Source organism: Dicentrarchus labrax, unplaced genomic scaffold, assembly GCF_905237075.1.
Source record: "Dicentrarchus labrax unplaced genomic scaffold, dlabrax2021, whole genome shotgun sequence".
Lineage (NCBI taxonomy): Eukaryota > Metazoa > Chordata > Actinopteri > Moronidae > Dicentrarchus > Dicentrarchus labrax.
The window spans coordinates 2,437,663-2,460,487 of NW_026136723.1; the positions used below are offsets into that span (position 1 = coordinate 2,437,663).

Here is a 22,825-nt window from a genome sequence, read left to right on the forward strand (position 1 = left end):
GAAGGACCTCTCCTACCTGCAGCGCAGAGACTTCAAAGTACATGGTGGTCAGGTTGGAGACCAGAATTCTGATTTAAATTACAACAATATAAGCAAACAAATCGACGAGGGAGTGAAAGAGGGCTTCGCAGAGGCAGAGGTGGTCAGAGGGGTGTTGAGGATCATCAAACCAGGGGCCTTTAAGGATATGCTTGTAAACAAAGATTCAATTACAGTATCTGAACTCAAAGGCTTCCTCAGGTCCCACCTCGGCGAGAAAGCAACGACTGAGATGTTCCAGGAATTGATGTGCGCCAGGCAATCAGACCAAGAATCGCCACAGCAGTTTCTCTACCGCATGATTGGGCTCAAGCAGAAACTCCTTTTCCAGTCCCGGCAGGCCAGTACAGACATTTCATATGATCCCAAGACCATCCAGGAAGTGTTCCTCCATACTATCTATCAGGGTTTGGGGCCAAAGCACGCTGACCTCCGGCAGAGACTGAGGCCTCTAATCTCAAACAGCCAAGTCACAGATGAGGAAATCCTTCGCCAGGTCATGAAAATAATAAGCGATGAGAATGAGCACCAGCGCAGACTTGGCCAACCCCCCGACAAAAGGCAACACAAGCACACAGCGCCAAGGTGGAGACAGGAGATTGTAACAACAATGACAAGTCACGGGATGCAGTGTCAGACAATAAAAATCTCCAGACAATACAACAGCTCACTGCTCAGGTGGAGACCCTTACACACATGGTGGCTTCTTTAATTGATCAGCAGACAGCAAATACTCAGGTGTCTTACCCTTTAACTAGGCCAGCTCACACCCAGTCACCCACTCCTTCTCAGTCAACCCCCAGCAGACCTGTCCAACCACAGATGAGACAACCTGTAGTCCATGTGAGAGGAAGAATAGCTCGTTGTCCAAAATGTACTGAACAGAACTTACAGGAGTGCAACCACTGCTTCGTATGTGGAGAGGCAGGACACAGAGCATTGGGATGTCTGCAACGAGCCAGGGTGCAGGGAAACGGGGCCCGGTCTTTGTGGAGGGACGCCCAGAGACCGGTGAGCAGCTTCAGTCCCAAACAGTAACAAATAACAAACAAATAACAAGACACCCCAAGCAGAACAAACAACAAAAACCACATGCACTTACCTGCCAGAGTAACATCACCTGCAAGGCACCCCTAGTTGGAAAGAAAAGCCTGCTGAAATGTTTGATTGGCGGTTACCCAGCAACAGTCCTGTTTGATTCAGGTTCGCAAGTGAGCATTATTGACCAGCAATGGACTGACACTCACATTCCTAACTATACAGTGAGACCCCTTTCTGAGCTCTTAGAGGAAGAACTCGGCGTCTATGCAGTCACTGGCCATGCCGTCCCATACAGTGGGTGGGTTGAGCTCACTGTCAACCTTGCAGGGAATGAAGACCCCAATCTCACCATCCAGGCCCCTTTCCTAGTCAGCCAGCTGCCACTGCCCCAGCCCCTTCTAGGAGCCAATGTACTGGAGGAGATCATCAGAAGGAAGGAGTCCTCAGGCGATGCAGTTGCAACGGTTATCAGCCTTCTCCGCAGTGCATTTGGAATAGAGGAGGAACAGGTCGAGGCCATCGTGAATTTCATCCAGGTGCCCCCTAGAACATACTGTGATCCAGTCACTATAAGAGTGGGCAAAGACCATGCTATCATTCCCCCTGGCAGAACAGCTAATGTATGGTGTAGGGTGCCCCCAAACTTTGATGTCTCTGACCCTGTTGTTCTATACGAACCGGGTGATGAAAGCGCTGTCTTAGGCCAGTTGAGTGTAGGCGAAGGCCTCTTGGAAATCAGTAACACCCGACGGCCCTATGTTAAGGTGCCCATCTCCAATCACTCAAAACATGAGGTCACCCTGCCGAAGAGAACCTCTCTGGGGACCATTCAACATGTCATCAAGGTTCTTGAGACCGATGCACCAGAGTCACATCAGGCTGATTCCACACCAAGAAAGATGACATCAGTCGGGGTTAATGGCATCGCTTCTCCCAGTACCTCTCCACCCGAGTCCTGGCTTCCGCCTGTCGATATCAGTCACCTCAGCCCTGAACAACAACAGGCAGTAAAGGAAGTACTCTACGAGGAATGCGGAGCATTCGCCCGTAACAGCGACGACATAGGGTGTATCCCCTCCCTACAGATGGAGATCAGGACTAAGGATGACATTCCAGTTCAGAGATCCTACGCATCCATCCCGAAACCACTCTACAGGGAAGTTAAGGAGTACATCCAGGAGCTGTTGGTTAAAGGATGGATTGTGAAGTCCCAGTCACCTTATTCAGCTCCTGTCATCTGTGTAAGGAAGAAAGATGGGTCCTTACGCCTGTGTGTTGACTACCGGCTCCTCAACAACAAAACCGTGCCGGACCGTCACCCTCTTCCCAGAATTCAGGACCTCACTGACTCCCTGGGAGGCTACGCCTGGTTTTCGATCCTCGATCAGGGGAAAGCCTACCATCAAGGCTTTATTGCTGAAGGATCAAGGTACCTGACTGCATTCATAACCCCATGGGGACTCTACGAGTGGGTCCGAATACCCTTTGGGTTATCAAATGCCCCAGCAGCCTTTCAAAGGAGCATGGAAGGAATGCTCGACACTCTGAGAGATGAGTGCTGTATCCCTTACCTCGACGACGTGTTGTGCTTCTCCAGGTCCTTCGATGAGCATGTGCAGGTGCTACGCAAAGTCCTCCAAGCCTTGCAACACCACGGGGTAAAGCTGAAGCCGGAGAAATGCGAGCTCTTCCGCAAAGAGGTCCGATATGTCGGCCGGTTGGTGTCAGCTGAAGGAGTAAAAATGGACCCCAAAGACCTTGAAGCAGTGCGAGCACTGAAAAACAAGACACCGCAGACAGTTGGGGACGTCAGGCAGTTGTTGGGGTTCCTGAGCTATTATCGAACATATGTGCAGGACTTCTCACGTGTAGCCAAGCCCCTGTACGACCTGCTCCAGTCAAAGCCCAACACCTCTCAGCCCAAGCCGCCACGAGGAAAAACGAAAGGCCACCAGCATTCCTCCCGAACCCCGGTAGAATGGACTATACAACACCAACAGATCCTTGAACAGCTTGTGGACCGGCTGACCAAACCCCCAGTGCTGGCCTATCCTGATTTCAACCGCCCCTTCACACTCCACACAGATGCCTCCCAAAAGGTCTCGGTGCAGTTCTTTATCAGAACCATGATGGGAAGATGAGGGTGATTGGATACGGGTCACGCACACTAACATCGGCGGAGCGAAATTATCACCTACACAGCGGAAAGCTTGAATTTCTCGCGTTGAAGTGGGCGGTATGTGAAAAGTTCCGGGATTACCTGTTCTACTCCCCACACTTCACAGTCTTCACAGACAACAATCCCCTCACCTATATTCTGAGTACTGCCAAGCTCAACGCAGTGGGTCACCGGTGGGTGGGGCAGCTGGCCGATTTCCACTTTGACATCAAATACCGGCCAGGCAAAACCAACATCGATGCCGACACCTTATCACGCTGTCCCCTGGACATTGACACGTTCATGGCTGAGTGTTCGGAAGAGTTATCGGAGGAGGCAGTGTGTGCTGTATGGGAAGGAAGCCGGAGAGCACAACAAGGAGATGTGGCTTGGGTGGCAGCTCTCAACGTAACATCCAATAGCCAACCTCACATTGAGCCTCTGCAGGAAATTAATCATGATGAGCTGGTGAGGGAACAAAGAAAAGACCCCGCTATTGGGAAAGTGATGGAGTTGAAGGAAAACGACACACCACTAACAGAGGATGACAAACAGAGGATGGACACACACGCAAGGAGGCTGTTAAGAGAGTGGAGCAGATTACACATAGAGAATGACCTTCTCTACAGGAAGACTGCAGGTCGACAACAACTGGTCCTGCCCACCACCTACAAACGAACAGTGCTCACCCAGCTGCATAACAACATGTGTCATGTGGGTGTTGAGAAAGTTCTGAGCCTAGCGAGGGAGCGATTCTACTGGCCTTTCATGAAAAGAGAGATAGAGGAGCATGTGACCAGGAAGTGTTCTTGCATCAAACAGAAGAAGCCAGCCACACATGAAAGAGCACCAATGGGAAGTATTACGTCAAAGTCACCCCTCGAGCTGGTGTGCATCGATTTCCTTCACCTGGAAACCTGCAGGGGTGGATATCAGTATATCCTGGTAGTGGTTGATCACTTCACCAGATTCGCACAAGCCTACCCTACCAGGAACAAGGCTGGTAAGACGGCTGCTGACAGGCTCTTCAATGATTACATCCCCAGATTTGGATATCCGGCAAAACTCCACCATGACCAGGGTCGAGAGTTTGAGAATGAGCTCTTCAAAACTCTCAGGCAGTTGGCTGGTGTCGCCCACTCGAGAACCTCTCCGTACCACCCCCAGGGCAATCCGGCGGAAAGACTCAACCGCACACTACTGCAGATGCTCCGCACCCTAGGAGAGAAAGAGAAGGAGAATTGGAAGGACCACCTGCCCCATGTACTCCATGCATATAACTGTACGAAGCATGAGGCAACAGGTTTCTCCCCGCACTATTTGTTGTATGGCCGACATCCTCGCCTCCCTGTTGACATCCTTTTCGGCCTCATAACAGATGAGGGAACTGACACTAATGGACCAAGAGGATATGCTGAGAAATGGGCAGGAAAAATGGTTGAGGCATACCGAATAGCAGACGCAAACAGCCGACAGTCCAGCTCCAAAGGAAAGGCATACTACGATAAAAGGAGCAGAGGTGTGGTTCTTCAGGCTGGGGACAGGGTCCTTGTACGCAATCTCAGTGAACGAGGGGGCCCTGGAAAGCTTAGACCGTACTGGGAGCAGCTGATCTACATCGTGAGAGAACAGGTTGGAGATAACCCTGTCTACAAAGTAAGCCCTGAGTCGGGAGGCCGACCAGTTCGCACCCTACACAGGAACCTCCTGTTACAAGTCAACGACCTACCTGTAGAGTCCCTTCAGAACCGGACCACCAACACAGCTGAGTCACGAAAGAGAAAGAAGAGAGCTTCAGACACCCCAAAACCCGCACGAGAGACACAGAGCCCAGATATAAGTGACTCTGAGGAAGAGGAAGGCGTGCCTCGTTACTGGCTGCGAATACCGACGGAGAGACCAAGAGCTGAAAGTCACTTACCTGAGCCACATGTTACTCCTGACTCCCAAAACAGATCTGAACAGAATGAGACCTACCTGGGAGAAACAAGCCACGCAGAACCCGAACAGGACAGAGAGAGTGTTAGAGGGGAAGAACAGGGGACATCCAGTGAGGATGAACAGGACATAGAGCAGCTTCGACCTGCAACCGTTCAAGAGGAACTGCATGCTGTCCATCAAGAGAACAATGCCCCCACACCACAACCTGAACATCAGATCCCGCTGAGACAGTCCACCAGAGAAAGACGGCCAGGTTATGTGTTTACTTATCCATCCCTGGGTCGACCAGCTTATCACCCGCGGCCAACTGTGAGTGCAGTTGGAATCCAACCAGTACAGTGTACTCACCAGTGTCTCTGTACACCATACTTTCACCACTTCCAACCCCCATCCATCGCCCCATACCCTTACTTACCTGTCGTGTACCCAGCTCACTGTGGATGAGACGCCACGAGAGACAATTACATACATTTCATACTCACCTGAAGAGACCTGAAACACCATACATACACTATACATTTCATACTTACCTGTTGAACCACTCATACATCATACCTTTAATACCTACCTGAATCACAAATACTCTATACATTTTATACCTACCTGTTGAAACATATACACCATACATTGCATACCCACCAGATGAGATCTGACACACGCACTTTAAAGGACTTAAAGGATACACTCATTGAGAGTTGGAATGTGTTTTGAAAAAAAAAATGTTCAGAGTGAAATTATTGAGGGTATCTCGTGTCAGGAGCCACTTTTATTTGTTGGGGAGTGTGTGATACACCCTTTATAGGATAATACAATAACCAGTGCAGTGTTAAATAGAACACCAATTTTATTGTGAAAGATTAATAGAAAAATTTAAAAAAAAAAAAGAATTAATCTAGGGGGAAAAAAAGAAAGCGGAACCAAAGTGTGGGGATCGTTGCACCACGGTACCCAGGTGAGAGGCACCTCCCTCTTCTCTCAGACAGAGATTTGGAGACGAAGAAGGCGGTTTGCTCTTTCACTCATTCACGCTGTGATTCTGTTTTCCAGGTTGGTATTTAATAAAAATAATTACAAACTGTTCTCTCCTGAAATTTACGGTGGTGTATTGAAGCTGTGAGGAGTCTGTTGTGGAATTTTTGAGGTGTAAAGAGTCGCGTTTATAACCGCGGGAAACGGGCATTGTAAACAATGGAGCTAGCGAGCTAACAATTAGCAGGTGTATACTGTGACTGTATGTGTGATTCTGGGTGTTGGTGTCCTCACTCCCTGGTAATGTTTTATTCAGTTTCTTTGAGATATCCTGACATGTTATGAATGATTGTTAATGTTAAGAGAAGAGAGGTATGTTGTTTAAAACTTAAAGGGAGTTCTCCCCAAAGTTATACAGAAGCAGTTAGGTGTCTAGTCTGTGTTTAAAGATGTATAATAAGTTAAACCGCTATCCCTATGTGTATGATGTTTTCATGTTTTGACTCTAAAGTCATTTAAATATTAATCTACAGCCAAAGAGGGTTTATATTTCATATTATTAAATCAATAGGATGGTGGAATTCTGAAGTTAAAAGAAATAACTATATAAATATAGATTAAAACATGATTTATCCTTTTGATACTAATGCACTTTAAAGAAAGCAATATTTATTTTTGTATAGAGATGATGATTTCTGTGAATGTGTGTGTGAGAGATGTTGCCCACTGATGTGTGGAGAGTAGAGAAAACTGTATTAATGTGTTTAAATTTAAATTAACAAATGAACACTGAAACTGAAACATGTTTATACTAGGGGTATGGTTATTGTTTGATACCATAATTTGTTGAAAATTTGTAATAAAGAGACAGAGATTTGGAGACGAAGAAGGCGGTTTGCTCTTTCACTCATTCACGCTGTGATTCTGTTTTCCAGGGTTGCATCTAGGAGAGTTGAGAGCAGTGAACCCCAGTCAAAATCATTTGTTACTCCAGTTACACTATTTGAAACTCGTAACATATATATATATATATATACATATACATATATATATATATATACATATATACATATATATATATATATATACATACATATACATACATACATATATATATACATACATATACATATATATATACATACATATATATATATATATATATATACATACATATATATATATATATATATATACATACATATATATATATATATATATATACATACATATATATATATATATATATATACATACATATATATATATATATATATATACACACATATACATATATATATATATATACATATATATATATATATATATATATATATATATATATATATATATATATATATATATATATATATATATATATATATATATATATATATACACACACACACATATATATATATATATGTATTGGTTACTTGGAATTCTTTTTTAATGATTGATTGATCATGAACATTTTCAGTCACTTTTATGTTGATTGACTAATGAATTTCAGCACAAAATATTCACATTAATATCAAACTTTAAAACTTTAGTATGCCTATTAAAACACTACACATAAGAATCATCATAGGCAAACATAAGACCAAGAACAGGGAAATGTATCATGAGTTCAGCGGTTTTAATTACTTTCTCATCCGCTCCAGCCACTGTTCTTTGCTGACAGTCTCAGTGTTTGGGCAATATATTTTGCCCTTGTATTGGCTATGGCCAGTCTCTTGTGTGCGAAACTGTCTGCAATTCCTGCAAGTATTAGATGTGACCGTCCGATTGTATTTGCGTTTTACTTGCGCAGATTTGTCACTGGAAGGGCTGTCAGAGGTAGTGCTGGTGGTTGCAAGTCCAAGGATAGGACTGGGCGGCGTCAACAACTGCGGCATGACACCAGTTACAACAAACAGCTGTGGCTGTGCTGCTGTTGACTTGGGATGAATAAGCCTTGATTTTGCGCCTGACAGAGCTGAGGTACCTGGAAGCTGCACTGAAGGAGTTGATGGAGGGATCTGGGTGGAATGAGACTGAAGGCGGGGGAGTGATGGCTCTGTGGAGGTAACTGAAGGCTTGATCCGCCGAAACCTGGTTTTTGCCTGACCAGCTGTGTTGGGTGGCATGTGGTATGTGTGCAGCTGATGTTGATATTGTGGAGGAAACTCAGGCTGTGTCTTCGCAGGTTGCAGTGGTATACATGCCACCGGCCGTGCCTCAGGCAGTTGCACCCCTTGCAGAAGCACAGAGACCTCCTGACCCTTCAGCCGTTGGTTATGCCACTGGGTGAGCGTGGTCTGGTTTACCTCAACCAGTTGAATGGGGGTTTGCTGCATTATTATGCCATTGTACAAAATCAGCTGCCTAATTTTTTTGTAGTCCTGCAGAATAAGAGACCATCTTGACATGCTGTGCTGTCCCATTTTTTGGGGGCTTGTGTGAATGTTGCACAGCCTCACAAATACAGTCTCAACAAGACGGCAGCAGTTAGGCCACTGAACAGGCGAGCTGTTTGAACCCAGAACACACCTCTTTGTGCTCTCAACACCAGGAGTGAAAACTGCCTTCTTTTTGGGGGACCTAAAGCGGCCAGTCAACAACCTGTCCTGATGCCGAGCAGCATACACAACCCTGTCCTTGTCAAATTGATCCAGGTTCTGCCACAGACCCACAATGGTGCTGGCCTGCTGGTTGGTCAGTGTTAGGCCCGTCTGTGTACGCAGCTCTACCAGGTACTCTGCCAATTCGTCCACACGGTCCATTCCTGGTATGTTATGCTGATCCACAGCCTGGAAAAATAAAACTGATGTTTAAGACTGGCTCTGCAGCATCACAATCTCCTCCTGTCTACTTAAGCTTTAGTTATGACAAAACATAAACTGACTTGCAAGGAATTTGATTTGTGTCTGTGTTGCTCATGGATAGATCTACTGGTCTAAAAAGAGAAATTAATGAATTATCACTTACAACTTGCTGCAAAGAGCCCACTGGTGTAGGCTGGAGAGTCACTGCAGATAGAGACTGGAGTGGAGGCACAGCAGATAGAGACTGGAGTGGAGGCACAGCAGATAGAGACTGGAGTGGAGGCACCGCTGATGTAGACTGGAGTGGAGGCACAGCAGATGGAGACTGGAGTGCAGGCCCTGGGGTAATAAATAATAATATGTCTAATGGCAATATGCAAATGACAGAAGCTGCAATGTTTTTGATGAAGTTCAAATTTAATGCGAAATTAAAACTTGTGACAAACAGCTTTATAATGAAGTACTTTAGTGTCTTCCCAACATCAAGACCAACTGAAGTTTCAGTTAGTTTTGCACAGAAACAGCCAACAGGGGGCTCTGACCTCTGCGGGCTGACTTAATAAAACATTTGTTTTATTAAGTCAGTTTTAGCCCCATCAGCTTCCACAAAGTGGAACTAACCTCCTCATTAAGCTGGTCGTGCTGGATAGGCTATGGTTGTGCGTCTGTTGTCACCACTAGTGTTTAATGTCTTACCTGCTCCCTTACTGACAAACATGTCAGTTTTTTTTAAAGCACTTCGCTGATCTGTGGCCAGTGATTTTAGCTTTTTAAGCCTCTCCCTCTCTGCTCCACCTTTCCTCTTGGGCTGTCGATCTCGCTCCATTTTTCAAGCATGTAGAACTACAGGTGAGGGAGGAGGGAGAGAGGAGGGGGTCGGAGGCGCGACCTGGTGTTTGTATGTGTGTGTACCTGCAGTGCTGTGACAGAGAGCCTCAGAAAAAGAGAGGAGGGGGTGTGTTTGTGCCCAACGTTGCTGCTCAGTCTGTGTGAGCTTCAGTGAGGCAGATACCCTAGTGAGCCGCACGTCAGATTGTTTATTTAAAAATCAAGCGCGACCTGAACCGAGCCTTTGGTCCCGACCATCGGCAGTCGCTGAGCGGGCCAGTTCAGCGGACTGGCCACTGGGAAATGTCCCAGTGCTCCCGATGGCCAGTCCGCCACTGCTGTGATATGATTATCGCGTATTCAAATGTTTGATTAAGTTGCTGGTGTTGAAATTTGCAACACTCGTGCCACCCCTCGAAACTGCTTCTTTGCATATGTTGCATGTGGCCGTCTTATGGCTGGAACATCCACTGTAAACTACTGCCAAACCGCCGACATGATGCGCTAACGGTAGCTCCTTTTAACAGGTGTCAGGTGATCAGTTCTTCTTCGCCCCTCTAAAACAGCAGCTGCCGATGGCAGCACAGCGCAACTGTTTTAAGAGCGGCGAAGAAGAACTGTGTCAGAGCAAACGGAGCTAACCAGTAAATAGATTCCTATTTCTAATAAATTAAGTGGCATCGGATCGGTGCCTGGACTCCAGTACTCGCCGATACCGATGCCAGCATTTTCGACAGTATCGGAGGCATTCCCGATACTGGTATCGGAATCGGAACAACTCTAAACCTAACATAAACCATAACAAAATCACAATAAAACCAGATCAATACATTACATTTACAAAAGTTAAGCAGTCCCGTGCTTAGTCATGAACACAGTTAAACTGTGCGCAGCTATTTATGCCCACTATGTTCAGTGGTGTAGTGGTTCCTGGAGAAATGGGTAAACTCTTGCTGAGTTGTTAGCCAGCGATCCCGTAAGCCAGGCAGGGGAAAGTTGTTTTCCATTGTTAACTTGTTATCACTCACTCTGATTCAGAATAACTACAGACCTAGGATTCTTAATTTCCTGCTGCTCTCTTGTGTGAGTTCTCATGTGTCTCTGCATAGTACTTTTAATACAGAAGCTTTAACTGCAGACTGAGCTGAATGTGTGAGTTGTCATGTGGTCCTCTAGACTCACTCTGTTTTCTAACAGAAATCAAATGAACTTTGATGAGCTGTGCTGTTGTAGAGATTCACTCTCCTGCTCCTGTTCAGGGTTATATAACAATAATAATAATAATAATAATAATAATAATAATAATAATAATAATATAGTATATAATAGTTCACAGCAGCTTTTCTAACAGAAATATTTATTCATGTTGCAGCGTTTTTAGGGCTGCACAATTGATGGAAATATGTCTAATTGCAATATGCAAATGACAGAAACTGCAATGTTTTTGATGAAGTTAAAATTAAATGTGAAATTAAAATTTGTGACAAACAGCTTTATAATGACGTACTGAAGTGTCTTCCCAACATCAAGACCAACGCATATGAGGCATTATGGGCATAACACGATTAAACAGACAAGCAAGGGAGACTCGAACCTTTCTGAAGTTTCAGTTAGTTTTGCACAGAAACAGCCAACAGGGGGCTCTGACCTCTGCGGAGGGGGGTCTCAGCTTTTTTTAACCAGTTTCTCCTTATAATGACAAACAGAATCTTAACTGGGGGGTCATTTATCATCAGTCCCATGAGGCTGGTCTTTGGTCACTGAGCTCTTTGCAGGGTTAGAGGTGTATTAAATGTGTAACACTGACAGCCAGTGTTTAAAAAGAGAACTGCAATCTAAATTCAGAATATTGCAGCGTGATGTCTCCCCACGTCCTCCTCCTCTGCGGAGAAGCTCACAGTACCCAGGTTGAGGACACTGAACCTACAGCCTTAACATCTGTTATACAGAAGATCATTCCAGTTCAACTTTAACCTGATTTATGTTATTCATTCACAATAAAACTATATTTTTTAACTAATAACTGTTTGGAGTAGAAGAAACATTTTTGTACAGTGGGTTCTTTCGATGATGCCAATTTTACCAATATGGGCCACACCCATTCATGCCCTAAAAACATTACACCAGTTTGGATATTTCATCTAATCTTCACCAAAATCCATACATAAAATATTTAGATTAAAGAGAACAAGACTTGTAGGTCAATTATTGCTTGTCTGTAATTGGCTATCTTCCTTTTGAAGGTGTGTCATGATGCACTTAACATATCATAACAATCATATTTGAATACTGAATTGAACTGCAACCAAATTTGAGAATGTTGTCCATAAACCCAAACTGAACTTCATACAATTCCACTAACAATAGTTCCACAATAATTCTGAGTTTCAGCGGACAGGACAAATAAAGCACAGACGCAAGTGCTGCATACTATTTATTTGATTAATATAAAATACAGTTATTGGTTGCCTGTAATTGTTACTTTAGAAGGTGTAGCCAGTTGTACTTCACAGGCAAACAAATTTGGGATTTTTGTACATTTGTGTGTGGTTGTGTTAAAGGCCGAGGTGATCTTATATGAACAGTGGCAAGTTAAAAAGAGTAAGTCGTACAAAGACTTTTAACTAAGATCACCATAGCAGTGTAGAACATGAGTAACACAGTAACCTAACATAAACCATAACAAAATCACAACAATAAAACCAGATCAATACATTACAGTTACAAAAGTTAAGCAGTCCCGTGCTTAGTCATGAACACAGTTAAACTGTGCGCAACTATTTATGCCCACTATGTTCAGTGGTGTAGTGGTTCCTGGAGAAAAAAACTCTTGCTGAGTTGTTAGCCAGTGATCCCGCGAGCGAGGCAGGGGAAAGTTGTTTTCCATTGTCACATTGTTATCACTCACTCTGATTCAGAATAGTTACAGACCTAGCCACCAGACACCGTTGTTCTGATGTCATGGTGCATCTCTGATGTTTAGTTTCTAGTCTCTAGTCTGTGACAGCTGAACAGGATTATTAAAGGGGAACTTGGCAACTGTAGCCATTTCTTCGCTGGTTTTCACTTTTTTTGTCGCATCTTTTCTCAACGAGCTCCCCCTACAGCTCTGGGACGTATATTCACAACACGTCGTAAAAAAACTCACTTGCGGCACCCTCCTCCCCCTTTCTACTGCTGCTGATGTGCATTTGTTGCCGGGCAACTTTTTCGTGTGGAGCAATGTCTACAGAGGTGGGTAACATATTCATCGTCGCTTGTTCTTATAGCCGGCATGGCTAACCGGTATTGAGGGAGGCGTGTGCGTTTATGTGGAATTGCCGTAAGCAGTTTGTGTTTCTTGCTCGTTCTCGCTTCTCACGAAACTTACTATTTCCAACTTAACGGGACGGTAGTCCCAAAGTTGCAAGGTTGGTTTTCTGCCTGGGGACGCTAGGGGGAGCGGGAAAGTCACCATTTTCACCAGAACAGGCCATTTAACCATCCAAATGACTTCTAAACGGGTTTATAAAGTTGAAATAATTGCCAAGTTCCCCTTTAATGTCCTGCTGCTCTCTTGTGTGAGTTCTCATGTGTCTCTGCATATTTAATAAAGAAGCTTTAAGTGCAGACTGAGCTGGATGTGTGAGTTCTCATGTGATCCTGTAGATGATTCTCTTGAATGAAACTTTTATCACACACTGAGCAGATGAATGGTTTCACACCTGTATGAGTTCTCATGTGTATCTACAGATTACTATTTTGTCCAAAGCTTTTATCGCACACTGAGCAGCTAAACGGTTTCTCACCAGTATGAATTCTCATATGTGTCTTCAAATGACTCTTATGACTAAAGCTTTTCTGACACACTGAGCAGCTGAATGGTTTATCGCCTGTGTGAGTTCTCATGTGCAACTGCAGATTACCATTTCTTCCAAAGCTTTTATGGCACACTGAGCAGCTAAACGGTTTCTCACCTGTGTGAGTTCTCATGTGCAACTGCAGTTTACCGTTTTGACCAAAGTCTTTATCACACACTGAGCAGCTAAACGGTTTCTCAGCTGTGTGAGTTGTCATGTGATCCTTCAGAGTACCCTTACGACTGAAGCTATTATCGCACACTGAGCAGCTAAACGGTTTCTCACCTGTGTGAGTTCTCATGTGATGCTTAAGATTACCCTTTAGATTAAAGCTTTTATCACACACTGAGCAGCTGAATGGTTTCTCACCTGTGTGAATTATCATGTGTCTACGTAAACCTCGTCTCCATGAAAAACATTTCTTACAAACTGAACAGCTGAAAGGCTTTATATTGGTAACATCACTTGACTGAGGTTCCCTGGTGTCTTTAAAATCATTGTCACTATCATCAGTCTCAGATTCAGAAGAGTCTTCGGTCTTACCATCCGTATCAGGTTGTGAATGTTCATCTGAGTTTCTGGCCGGTTCTGGTCCTCCACAGTCCTCTCCATCATCTGTTTCCATCTGTTCAGTTTGTCTTTGAGGAAGCTGTGAGGACTGAGGTTTCTCTTCATCATCATCATCTTCACTCTTCACAGGGACAGGAGTGAATGTAAACCCTTGAAGCTGCTCTCCCTCCTGACTGGTCCTGACTTCCTCCTGTTCCTCTTTAAAGTGTGGGGGCTCTGGGTCCTCCTGGTCCAGACTGGGTCTCCACTCCTGCTGCTGCTCAGGGGGAACCTCTTCTTTAATCACCGACAGCTGCTGGACGTCTGCAGACACAGTAAACACAAAGATAGACATTATGGAAAACCACCACTTTCTGTTAAATACAGACTGGATAACTGTGGGATCATCATCAGGCTGAAGATGTCACTCAGTGGAAACACATTGGAACCAAGTTGAAATCTGTTGACAAGGTCTCACGAGGATTATCAACAGAAGACTTCCTGGAAAGTAAGCAATGATTAAAAGGATCAGAGTTTCTTCTGAACAAGGCAGAAGATTCTCCAACTTTTAACGGTGCAGTCTGCCACAGCAAGGGAAAGTTGGAGAACAGTAAAGAGTCAACATGCATGTCGAAAGGATTCTGCCAGATTTGTTCCCGTTTACTGATGTAGGAGTGGACTACTTCGGACAAATAAACATCACCCAAAGATTCTTCATTGGTTCACTACTAAATCTAAAGTACTATTTTCAGTCCAACATATTTAATTATCTCTGGTCGAACAGTATACGATATGATCTGCAGGGAATTGGAGCAGTGAATGTGGTACAGGGTATTTTCAGGGTATTTTTAATGACATTGAAAAAAGAATATTCCAAAGGTGTTGTTTGTTTGTTATTTGTAAGTCCAACATATTTAAATATCTGCGGTCTATAATGTCGGGTAAACAGAGATGTCAGTGCTACATCCGCAGTTATGGAGAAGTGAATTTTTCAACAAACTGATCAAAATGCTTTATAGCACTAAGTCAGACACTATGTCACTGATACAGGTGAAACTGGATAGATTTTATTTTTATTTTACAGATGCCACAATACAATACGAGTGCAGCCGTTGTCTGTTTTACAGAGTTGTTCATGAGAGTATCTAGGAAAATACAACTAGCAGACCAGGACTTGGTATCGACATATTTCATATTGAATGATTCAGATAATGGGCAAAAAGTTTTGACTTGGACGCCGCTAATTCCTGAAGAGTATTGAGGCAACTAAGGGGCTCAACTTGGGAAAGACCGCTTAGCTATAGAGAGGTTTTGGTCTACTATGGTTTGTAGAATCTGATGCATATCCCGAGCCGTGGAACAATCACAGAAACGCACTTCAGACAAAATACAGAAATTACAAAATCAAGATGTGGTTCTTCCCAGATATAGGTGGACATCCTTATCAATAAAGACACACTACAGAGAACGTAGACTGTAGAATGCATTCAAGACATCTTGGACATCTACAGCATAAAAAAGGAACAGACAATGCTGCCAATTACGTCAATGCAGTGGAGAGACATCTTGAAACAGTGAACATACCATTTGTGGCACACAACATCAACTTGACTGTGCCTTAAGGGCTCAGGATCAGAGACATTGAAACCTCTGTGAGCAGACTGAACGTGGCAGCATCCCATTTCAATAAATCAACCAAAACCAGCGACAACTACCTCCTTCAGGGGAAATAAGTTTTGAAATTTAACAAGGAGAAGGTGGTTAACGACTGCCTGACACGATGGAACAGTAAATATGATATGATCTGCAGGGAATCGGAGCAGCGAATGTGGTACAGGCAGTGAGACAGAGGCTGCCGGTGCCGAACAACCCTGTGATCAGCAACCCCTCGGGAAAAACACTCGGTTTTGGGGAATCTCTTCAGAGACACATACTGCACAGACAGGCTAGACCAGAACGACACTCTGGTGGTTCAAAAAGAGCTGTCCATGTATGAACAAGAGTCTCTGATGCTCAACAGAATCCTCTCCACCTTCGGCTCTGGGAGATACCATTACCTCGCCATGATGTGATAAACCTTAACGTTACCTACGTTGCGTTAGTCCGAGGAACATTGTTGTTATTAATTATGACTAACATTAAGCAGTGGTGGAAAGTAACTAAGTACACTTACTCAAGTACTGAAATGCAAATTTTTACTTCACTTGAGTATTTCCAATTTTTTATACTTTTACTTCTACTCCACTACATCTCAGAGGCCAATATTGTACTTTTACTCCACTACAATTAATTAACAACTTACCAGTTACTTTGTAGATTTATTATTATTGCAAAACATACAGTGACGACTTCAGGACTATATAAACTTCAGCTATTTGAAAATAGTCGATCTACAAGCTCATAATGTGCAATATGACACGTTGTGAGCGTGTAGATCTGCTACTAACAGTTTAACCATACCACATGTCTATTAATTTTAGTTTGCAGTATATTGTGTCAGTAAGGCTTATTGTATGATTAAGACATTAGCCTTTAAAATATCTATTAAGTAATTATTATTTTCACCTCTTTTTCAGTTAACCATCACAGCCTCTTATCGACAAGTTTCTGCAAAAAGCACCAGCCTGCATCACTGCACAAGCAGCTGTACTGAAAGACTGTAAAGGGGGTGTAAGACTCTTGTTCCAAGTCCCGGTCCACAGTGTGTAATAGGGCTGAGCGATTTTATCGATCCTGCGATATATATCGATATTTTGTTTACCCAGAAAGTATCGATTTTTCAGCCGAGAGTATTGATACATTAAGTCCCATTCAAATCCCCCGTGTTCTGCCTGGCACTTTGCTCGCTGCCCATTTCCCCCCTATTCGCTCGATTAGGTCAGCTAGTGTTGCTGTAGAGCATTTCTAGCAAGTTACCCATCTAGATACTCCCTTTACACAGACGCCGAAGTGTTCCTCTTCCTATTTAAGCAGTCAGCGCGAGGAGATTGAAGAAAATGGCAAAATATGAACCCAACACCCTTATAAATGGTAAATGGACCTGTACTTGCATAGCGCCTTTCTATTCTTCCGACCACTCAAAGCGCTTTTACACTACGTGCAACATTCCCCCTTGGATAAAAGTCTGGCGGTTTGCAAGCCGTGTCACACAAATGTGAAATACTGTGGAAATACCACCAACCTACGAGCCCACCTAAAACGGCACCACCCGGACAAGGTAATGCTAACTGAGGAATCCAAGAAGCTGTGACGTGACCCAAAACAAACCATGCTGGATAGCAATGGCAGTTGTTCCCACTAGTTCTCATCTTCTTCACCAAGGTCGCAGAATCCATTGACTATTTTATTTGTCAGGATTTGAGACCTTATTCTGTGGTGGAAAACGCAGGCTTTAGGCGCATGGTGAACGCGATGGAGCCCCGCTATCCTATTCCCACCCGCGAGCACCTCACCAAGGTTTGCGTTTCCAGGCTGTACGCTCAGACAAAGGCACACGTCAAAGCAACCCTGGCCAGCGCGGAGAGAGTTGCCCTGACGTGCGACGGATGGACCTCGCGAACAACTGAAGTATGTCACCATCACGGCCCACTTTATCAACAAGGAATGGGAGCTTGTAACGTATGTCTTACAAACCAGGGATATGCCCGAGAGCCACACCGGACACAACTAGGGCTGGGCGATATATCGATATAAAAAATATATCGATATATTTTTAATGTGATATGGAATTAGACCATATCGCATATATTGATATAGTTCAAATTTGCGCTGTGATCCTTGCTCCAAGCGAGCTGCTGACCCGGAGCTCTCTGCACTGCCCCTGCGCCCCCGCCACCGCCCCTCCTCTTTCAATAACCTAATGTAATGTTTGTGTTCATATCCATAATTTAGACTGTAACGTTGTCAGACTGTTAGGTAAGCTAACTGTGAGTAATTAACTGATGTTACAGGTAACTTAACGTGCTAACGCTAACATTTGCTAACGTTAGCTTGTTAAGCTCGGCATGATTCATGTCAGCAAAACACAACGTTAATATTAAGTTGTTCTGTTCACAGGCAGCAAATCTTTATACCATTAACGTTATGTTTCTAACGTTACAGACACTTGTTGCTGAGTCAACCTAATGTAAAGCTCAGTAACAGCATTAACTTACGTTACGTTGTTTTAACGTAATTGTACTTGCTTGTGTAATAACAGTAGCAGTTTTGGTGAGTGGTAATAGCCTTACTGCCTTCTGAAAATATTAATTTAAAAGTTATAATGCAGCCTAACTTCTGGTCACAACGTGTGTGTGTGTAGGTGTGTCTTTGTAAGAGAGAGAGAGAGAGAGAGAGAGAGAGAGAGAGAGAGAGAGAGAGAGAGAGAGAGAGAGAGAGAGAGAGAGAGAGACTGAACATTTGCTCTCACTTTGCGGAAAACATATCAGGATATATATCATATATCGATATTCAGCCTAAATATATTGGGATATGACTTTTGGTCCATATCACCCAGCCCTAGACACAACCTGGCAGAACATCTGAGAAGGGCCCTCGCTGAGTGGGGAATCACAGAAAAGGATCCAGTAATTGTCACTGAATTTGCGTCAAATATGACAATCGCAGCTGAGGAGGCAGCGTTCACACTTCATATCAAATGCAACGCTCACACCCTTAATCTGGCTGCACAACGTGCCCTTAAAATCACAGCAGTCGCATGCCTGTTGGGAAGACGCATTGTGAATTTCTTCAGACGAAGCACCACAGCCAACCACGTGCTGAAAGAGAAACAGAGGCTTCTACGACTACCACAGCACAAGCTGATGACGGACGTGGTTACCAGGTTCATGTGTGGTTACTTTTCAATACTTTATTTTGTTACTAATTTATTTTGACATTAATGTAAAGCAGCAATCTGTGCATCCATGCTGTGACGGGCGCTATAGGTCTATAAATAAAGTTTCTTACTTTTATTTAACTACAGGTGGAACAGTACGCACGAAATGTTGGAAAGAGTCCTCAAGCAACAACCAGCCATATGCGCAGCCCTGCTCTCGAGTGAGGTCAGGAAGACTGAGAAGGATCACTGCACACTGACCGAGTCAGACATGACAACAGCTGAAGAAGCAGTCATCGCGCTGAAGCCCATGAAGGAGGCTACACAGTACACGTCCAAGGAAAAGACCACCACACTGTAAGTGGTCGCACCCCTCCAGGACACACTGATCAATGGCCTGAAAGTGATCAGAGGCTGCCATGGCTGGGGATCGTCAGAAGAGCTACATCGACCTCAAGGCAACTCTCCATGCATGTTCAGCGATGGATCCAAGATTCAAAAGTCTTCCCTTCCTGACTGAGAACGTAAGACAGGAAGTTTATGATGGACTGATTGCAGAGGCTGCAAGAATGAGCATGCAGCCATCAGAGGTAAGGCAATGATGGTTCTGCTAGGTTTAACCCTTGGCCTTGTATCCTATCCACCATCTCCTGGCGAGAATAAGCATAGGCTTAAATAATACATTGTTCAAAGTTTAAAAGGCAAATCCTACAACGTGTACAGTTTAAAATGGATAAATATTAAATAGTTTAAAAAGCATAAATACTATAATGTTAACAGGTTTAAAGGCATAGATATTAAATACAGTAATTAAAAGATTTATTACAGTAAAAAAAGAGGGGACAGCAAATGCTAGCGCTGATGATGAGGGGATGGCATCCGAAGAAGAGGCTGTGGAGAGTGATTCAAGGAAGGAGCGAGCAGTCAACGTCAGTATCACCCATTGTTATCCAGTGAAGCGCACTGTGTTGTCTGAAGCTCTGCGTAGGAATTATGGAATGTGCTTACCTATAAATAATGTGTTTTTGTTTTTAATGTTTATTTATTTGAAGGTCAGCATCCTCCACCCAGGAATCCAAGGCCGTCTTGTCCACTGGCTGCCCTTCTTGGTGAACGATACGGGGGTTCAGCACGACCCAAGACCCAAGAGGATGAGGTCAAGGAGCAGATGACCCGCTATAAGGAGGCAGATCTCCTGGAAGTGAAAGAAGATCCACTGGTCTGGTGGAAAGAACACCAGTATGAGTATCCACTCTTGTCACACCTTGCTAAAAGGTACCTCTGCATCCCTGGCACTAGTGTCTCCTCGGAGAGGGTCTTCTCCACCGTCGGAGATATCATCACTGCTCAGAGAAGTGCACTTCTCCCAGAGCACGTCGATCAGATTCTATTCCTGAACAAGAAACCCAAGAGAATGTAGATCACTTGGTCTGCAGTTATGTGGAGAGGAGACTGTCTGTTTAGTGTTCACTTGTAGGTCAGGGCCTACAGGCCTTAAGCTACTCTGTTAAGACGGGTACAGTTTTAAGTTGGCTTAAATGTTGCTCATATGGACTTGAATTATTGGCTGCCATGGTTTATTTTTACTTACCTGGTGGCTAGATTGGCTACCTTATATGTTCAGAACAGGCCACTTTCTGCACTTTTTATTTATTTATTTTTTTTACACTATTCTATTATTGGGTAATATTACATTACGGAGCGTAAGTGAACGCACCACTGCAGATGTCACTCACTAACGTTAGTTGCGGTTTGGACCCACATGCGGCGCACTTGAAAACTGAATCACGGGTGAATTTATTAAACATGGACTTTATGAAAGAAATGGAGAAAGTCAGCAGAGACACACACCGGGAGAGAGAGAGACAGAAAGAGGCGGAGCGAACGGGCGTGTTTGCCGTGAGTGACCAGAGGTCCAGGCTAGGTGTGTGTGCTGTGTGTGAGTGTGGGGAGAAGAGAAAGTGAGCAGATTAAAGTAGTAAATAAACACAAAAATAAGGTGGAAAATGACCTAGAATAACCAACTGTCAATACAAATACGATATAGGCCTACACTGCTACCACCCCACGGGCCGCCACCACCGCTGCAGTTACACTGTTTTAACGCGAGCTCAACAGTCCAGGGAGCGAGTGTGTCGCGGTTCTGTCTCTCGGATCCGCGACACGAGGCCGTGGACTTGTGTGTCGCAATTTTAGTCTCGGTTTCAGAACCGTTACAGCCCTATTTAATCCTACACTTTATTTACTTTTAAACGGCTTGTAAGCTACAGTTTGCACATCAATAAATGGAACCAATTTTCTCAACACATCTTTGATTTATTTTGTCCAGCATTTGCAAGCTGTAGACTCTGTCCAGTCAGAGCCATATATTGTGTAATTAATGCTTTCAGTTTTCATTAATTCAATCCAAGTCAATGGAACAGTCACAAGATGTCACCAAAATCACCCTGTCCCTTTAAAATCTTTCAGAAAATGATGTAAGTGTATTGAATCGTATCGGGAGCTGAATATCGTTTATCGTATCGGGAGATTAGTGTATCGCTACAGCCCTAGTGTGTAAGATTCTTGTTTCAAGTCCCGGTCCACAGCCAAGCATTTCTGTTGAAACGTACTGGTTCTGATTCTGAATGTGAAGTTGCACAATTTAAAGGCAGTGTTTAAGATTCTGTATTTTTTATTTTATTTTTGATACTTAGAAAAAATAAGTGGGAAACCATTTTATTTATTTTCATTTAATTGTATGTCACAGGAAATGTTAAGTTTGATGTAATTTTATTTTTATATATATATATATATATATATATATATATATATATATATATATATATATAATAAATGTAAATTTTCTTAAAAAGGAAACAAATTGGTTGTTGTTATTAAGTGATCTGTCTTGTTTTCTATAATTGGGCTTTAATTAAGCAAAAGTATGTTTTATCCGATTATTCGATGAATCAATGGAATATTCGATAAAATACTCGATTACCAAAATATTCGATGCAGCCCTATTGGAAAGCATAATCAATCACTTTTGTCCAACTCTGACAGCCGTACTGCCTCCACACTCACACAGTGACGCACAGCATCAGGAGCAGTTCACACTTCATCTATGTGAAGAATGATAATATGAAATTTGATTGTAGCTTACAGTCAAATGCTCAGTTTGATGATGAAATGTATTTGTTGTTTATTTCTGACTTTTAGAGCTCGGTGGTTCTCACAGGACAAACATATGATGATCTTATAGAATCTGACACGTTGCTGTAGATTAAATAAAGTAGTTCAACATCTACATCCACATGAATGCAGCAGTAATATTGATCCATCAGATATAATAGTCCAACCTGTTCCTGCACTATCACTACTTTTCCTTTGAGTCCATTGTGCTGATCATCCTGTTACTGCAGTAAAGGCTGTGAATACTACTTCCAGCTCAGAGTGTGAACAGTGAGAGAAGAAGCAGTACAGTGAACCAACCTGCTCTGTGTAACCGAAGTTGAGGGTTGAAAACAGCGTCCAGTAGTTTCCGTTGTCGCTCGTTCTCCTCTTTTGAACGACAAAGTTCCTCCTCGTACTCTGCTATCGTTCTTTCAAACAGCCCAAATATCTCTTCAGCAGCCGCAGTTAGTCGCTGCTTCACCAACGCTCTCAGCATTTGGACTTTACACATTTTCACACAATCAGCTTTGTAGGCTACCGGGAGATGAGTCAGCGGTAAAACATTCCGAAAAACGGTGAACCGGAGGCAGCAGACTCTTTGAAATGAAGTTAAAACACCTCGGAGACTTTAATTATTTATAACGTCGTTTGCCAGCCGCCATTAAACACCACGAAGAAGAAG

The 22,825-nt window shown here is 43.6% G+C and overlaps 3 protein-coding genes across 4 annotated transcripts in view; 2 read left to right on the forward strand and 1 right to left on the reverse strand.

Moving 5' to 3' along the window:
• Positions 1 to 22,825, forward strand: part of LOC127357977 (zinc finger protein 37-like) — a 111,488-nt gene that overhangs the window by 68,092 nt on the left and 20,571 nt on the right. The gene's annotated exons all lie outside the window — the stretch shown is intronic.
• The window catches only part of LOC127358043 (gastrula zinc finger protein XlCGF57.1-like), an 81,881-nt gene that overhangs the window by 46,140 nt on the left and 12,916 nt on the right, over positions 1 to 22,825 (forward strand). The window lies entirely within an intron of this gene.
• Positions 7,581 to 22,817, reverse strand: LOC127358005 (uncharacterized). The gene is made up of 4 exons (XM_051390779.1): positions 22,462 to 22,817; positions 14,166 to 14,495; positions 9,119 to 9,294; positions 7,581 to 8,940 (listed from the first exon to the last, which is right to left on the reverse strand). The coding sequence occupies exons 1-4, from the start codon at positions 22,652 to 22,654 to the stop codon at positions 7,792 to 7,794; spliced, it is 1,848 nt and encodes a 615-aa protein (XP_051246739.1). The 5' UTR covers positions 22,655 to 22,817; the 3' UTR covers positions 7,581 to 7,791.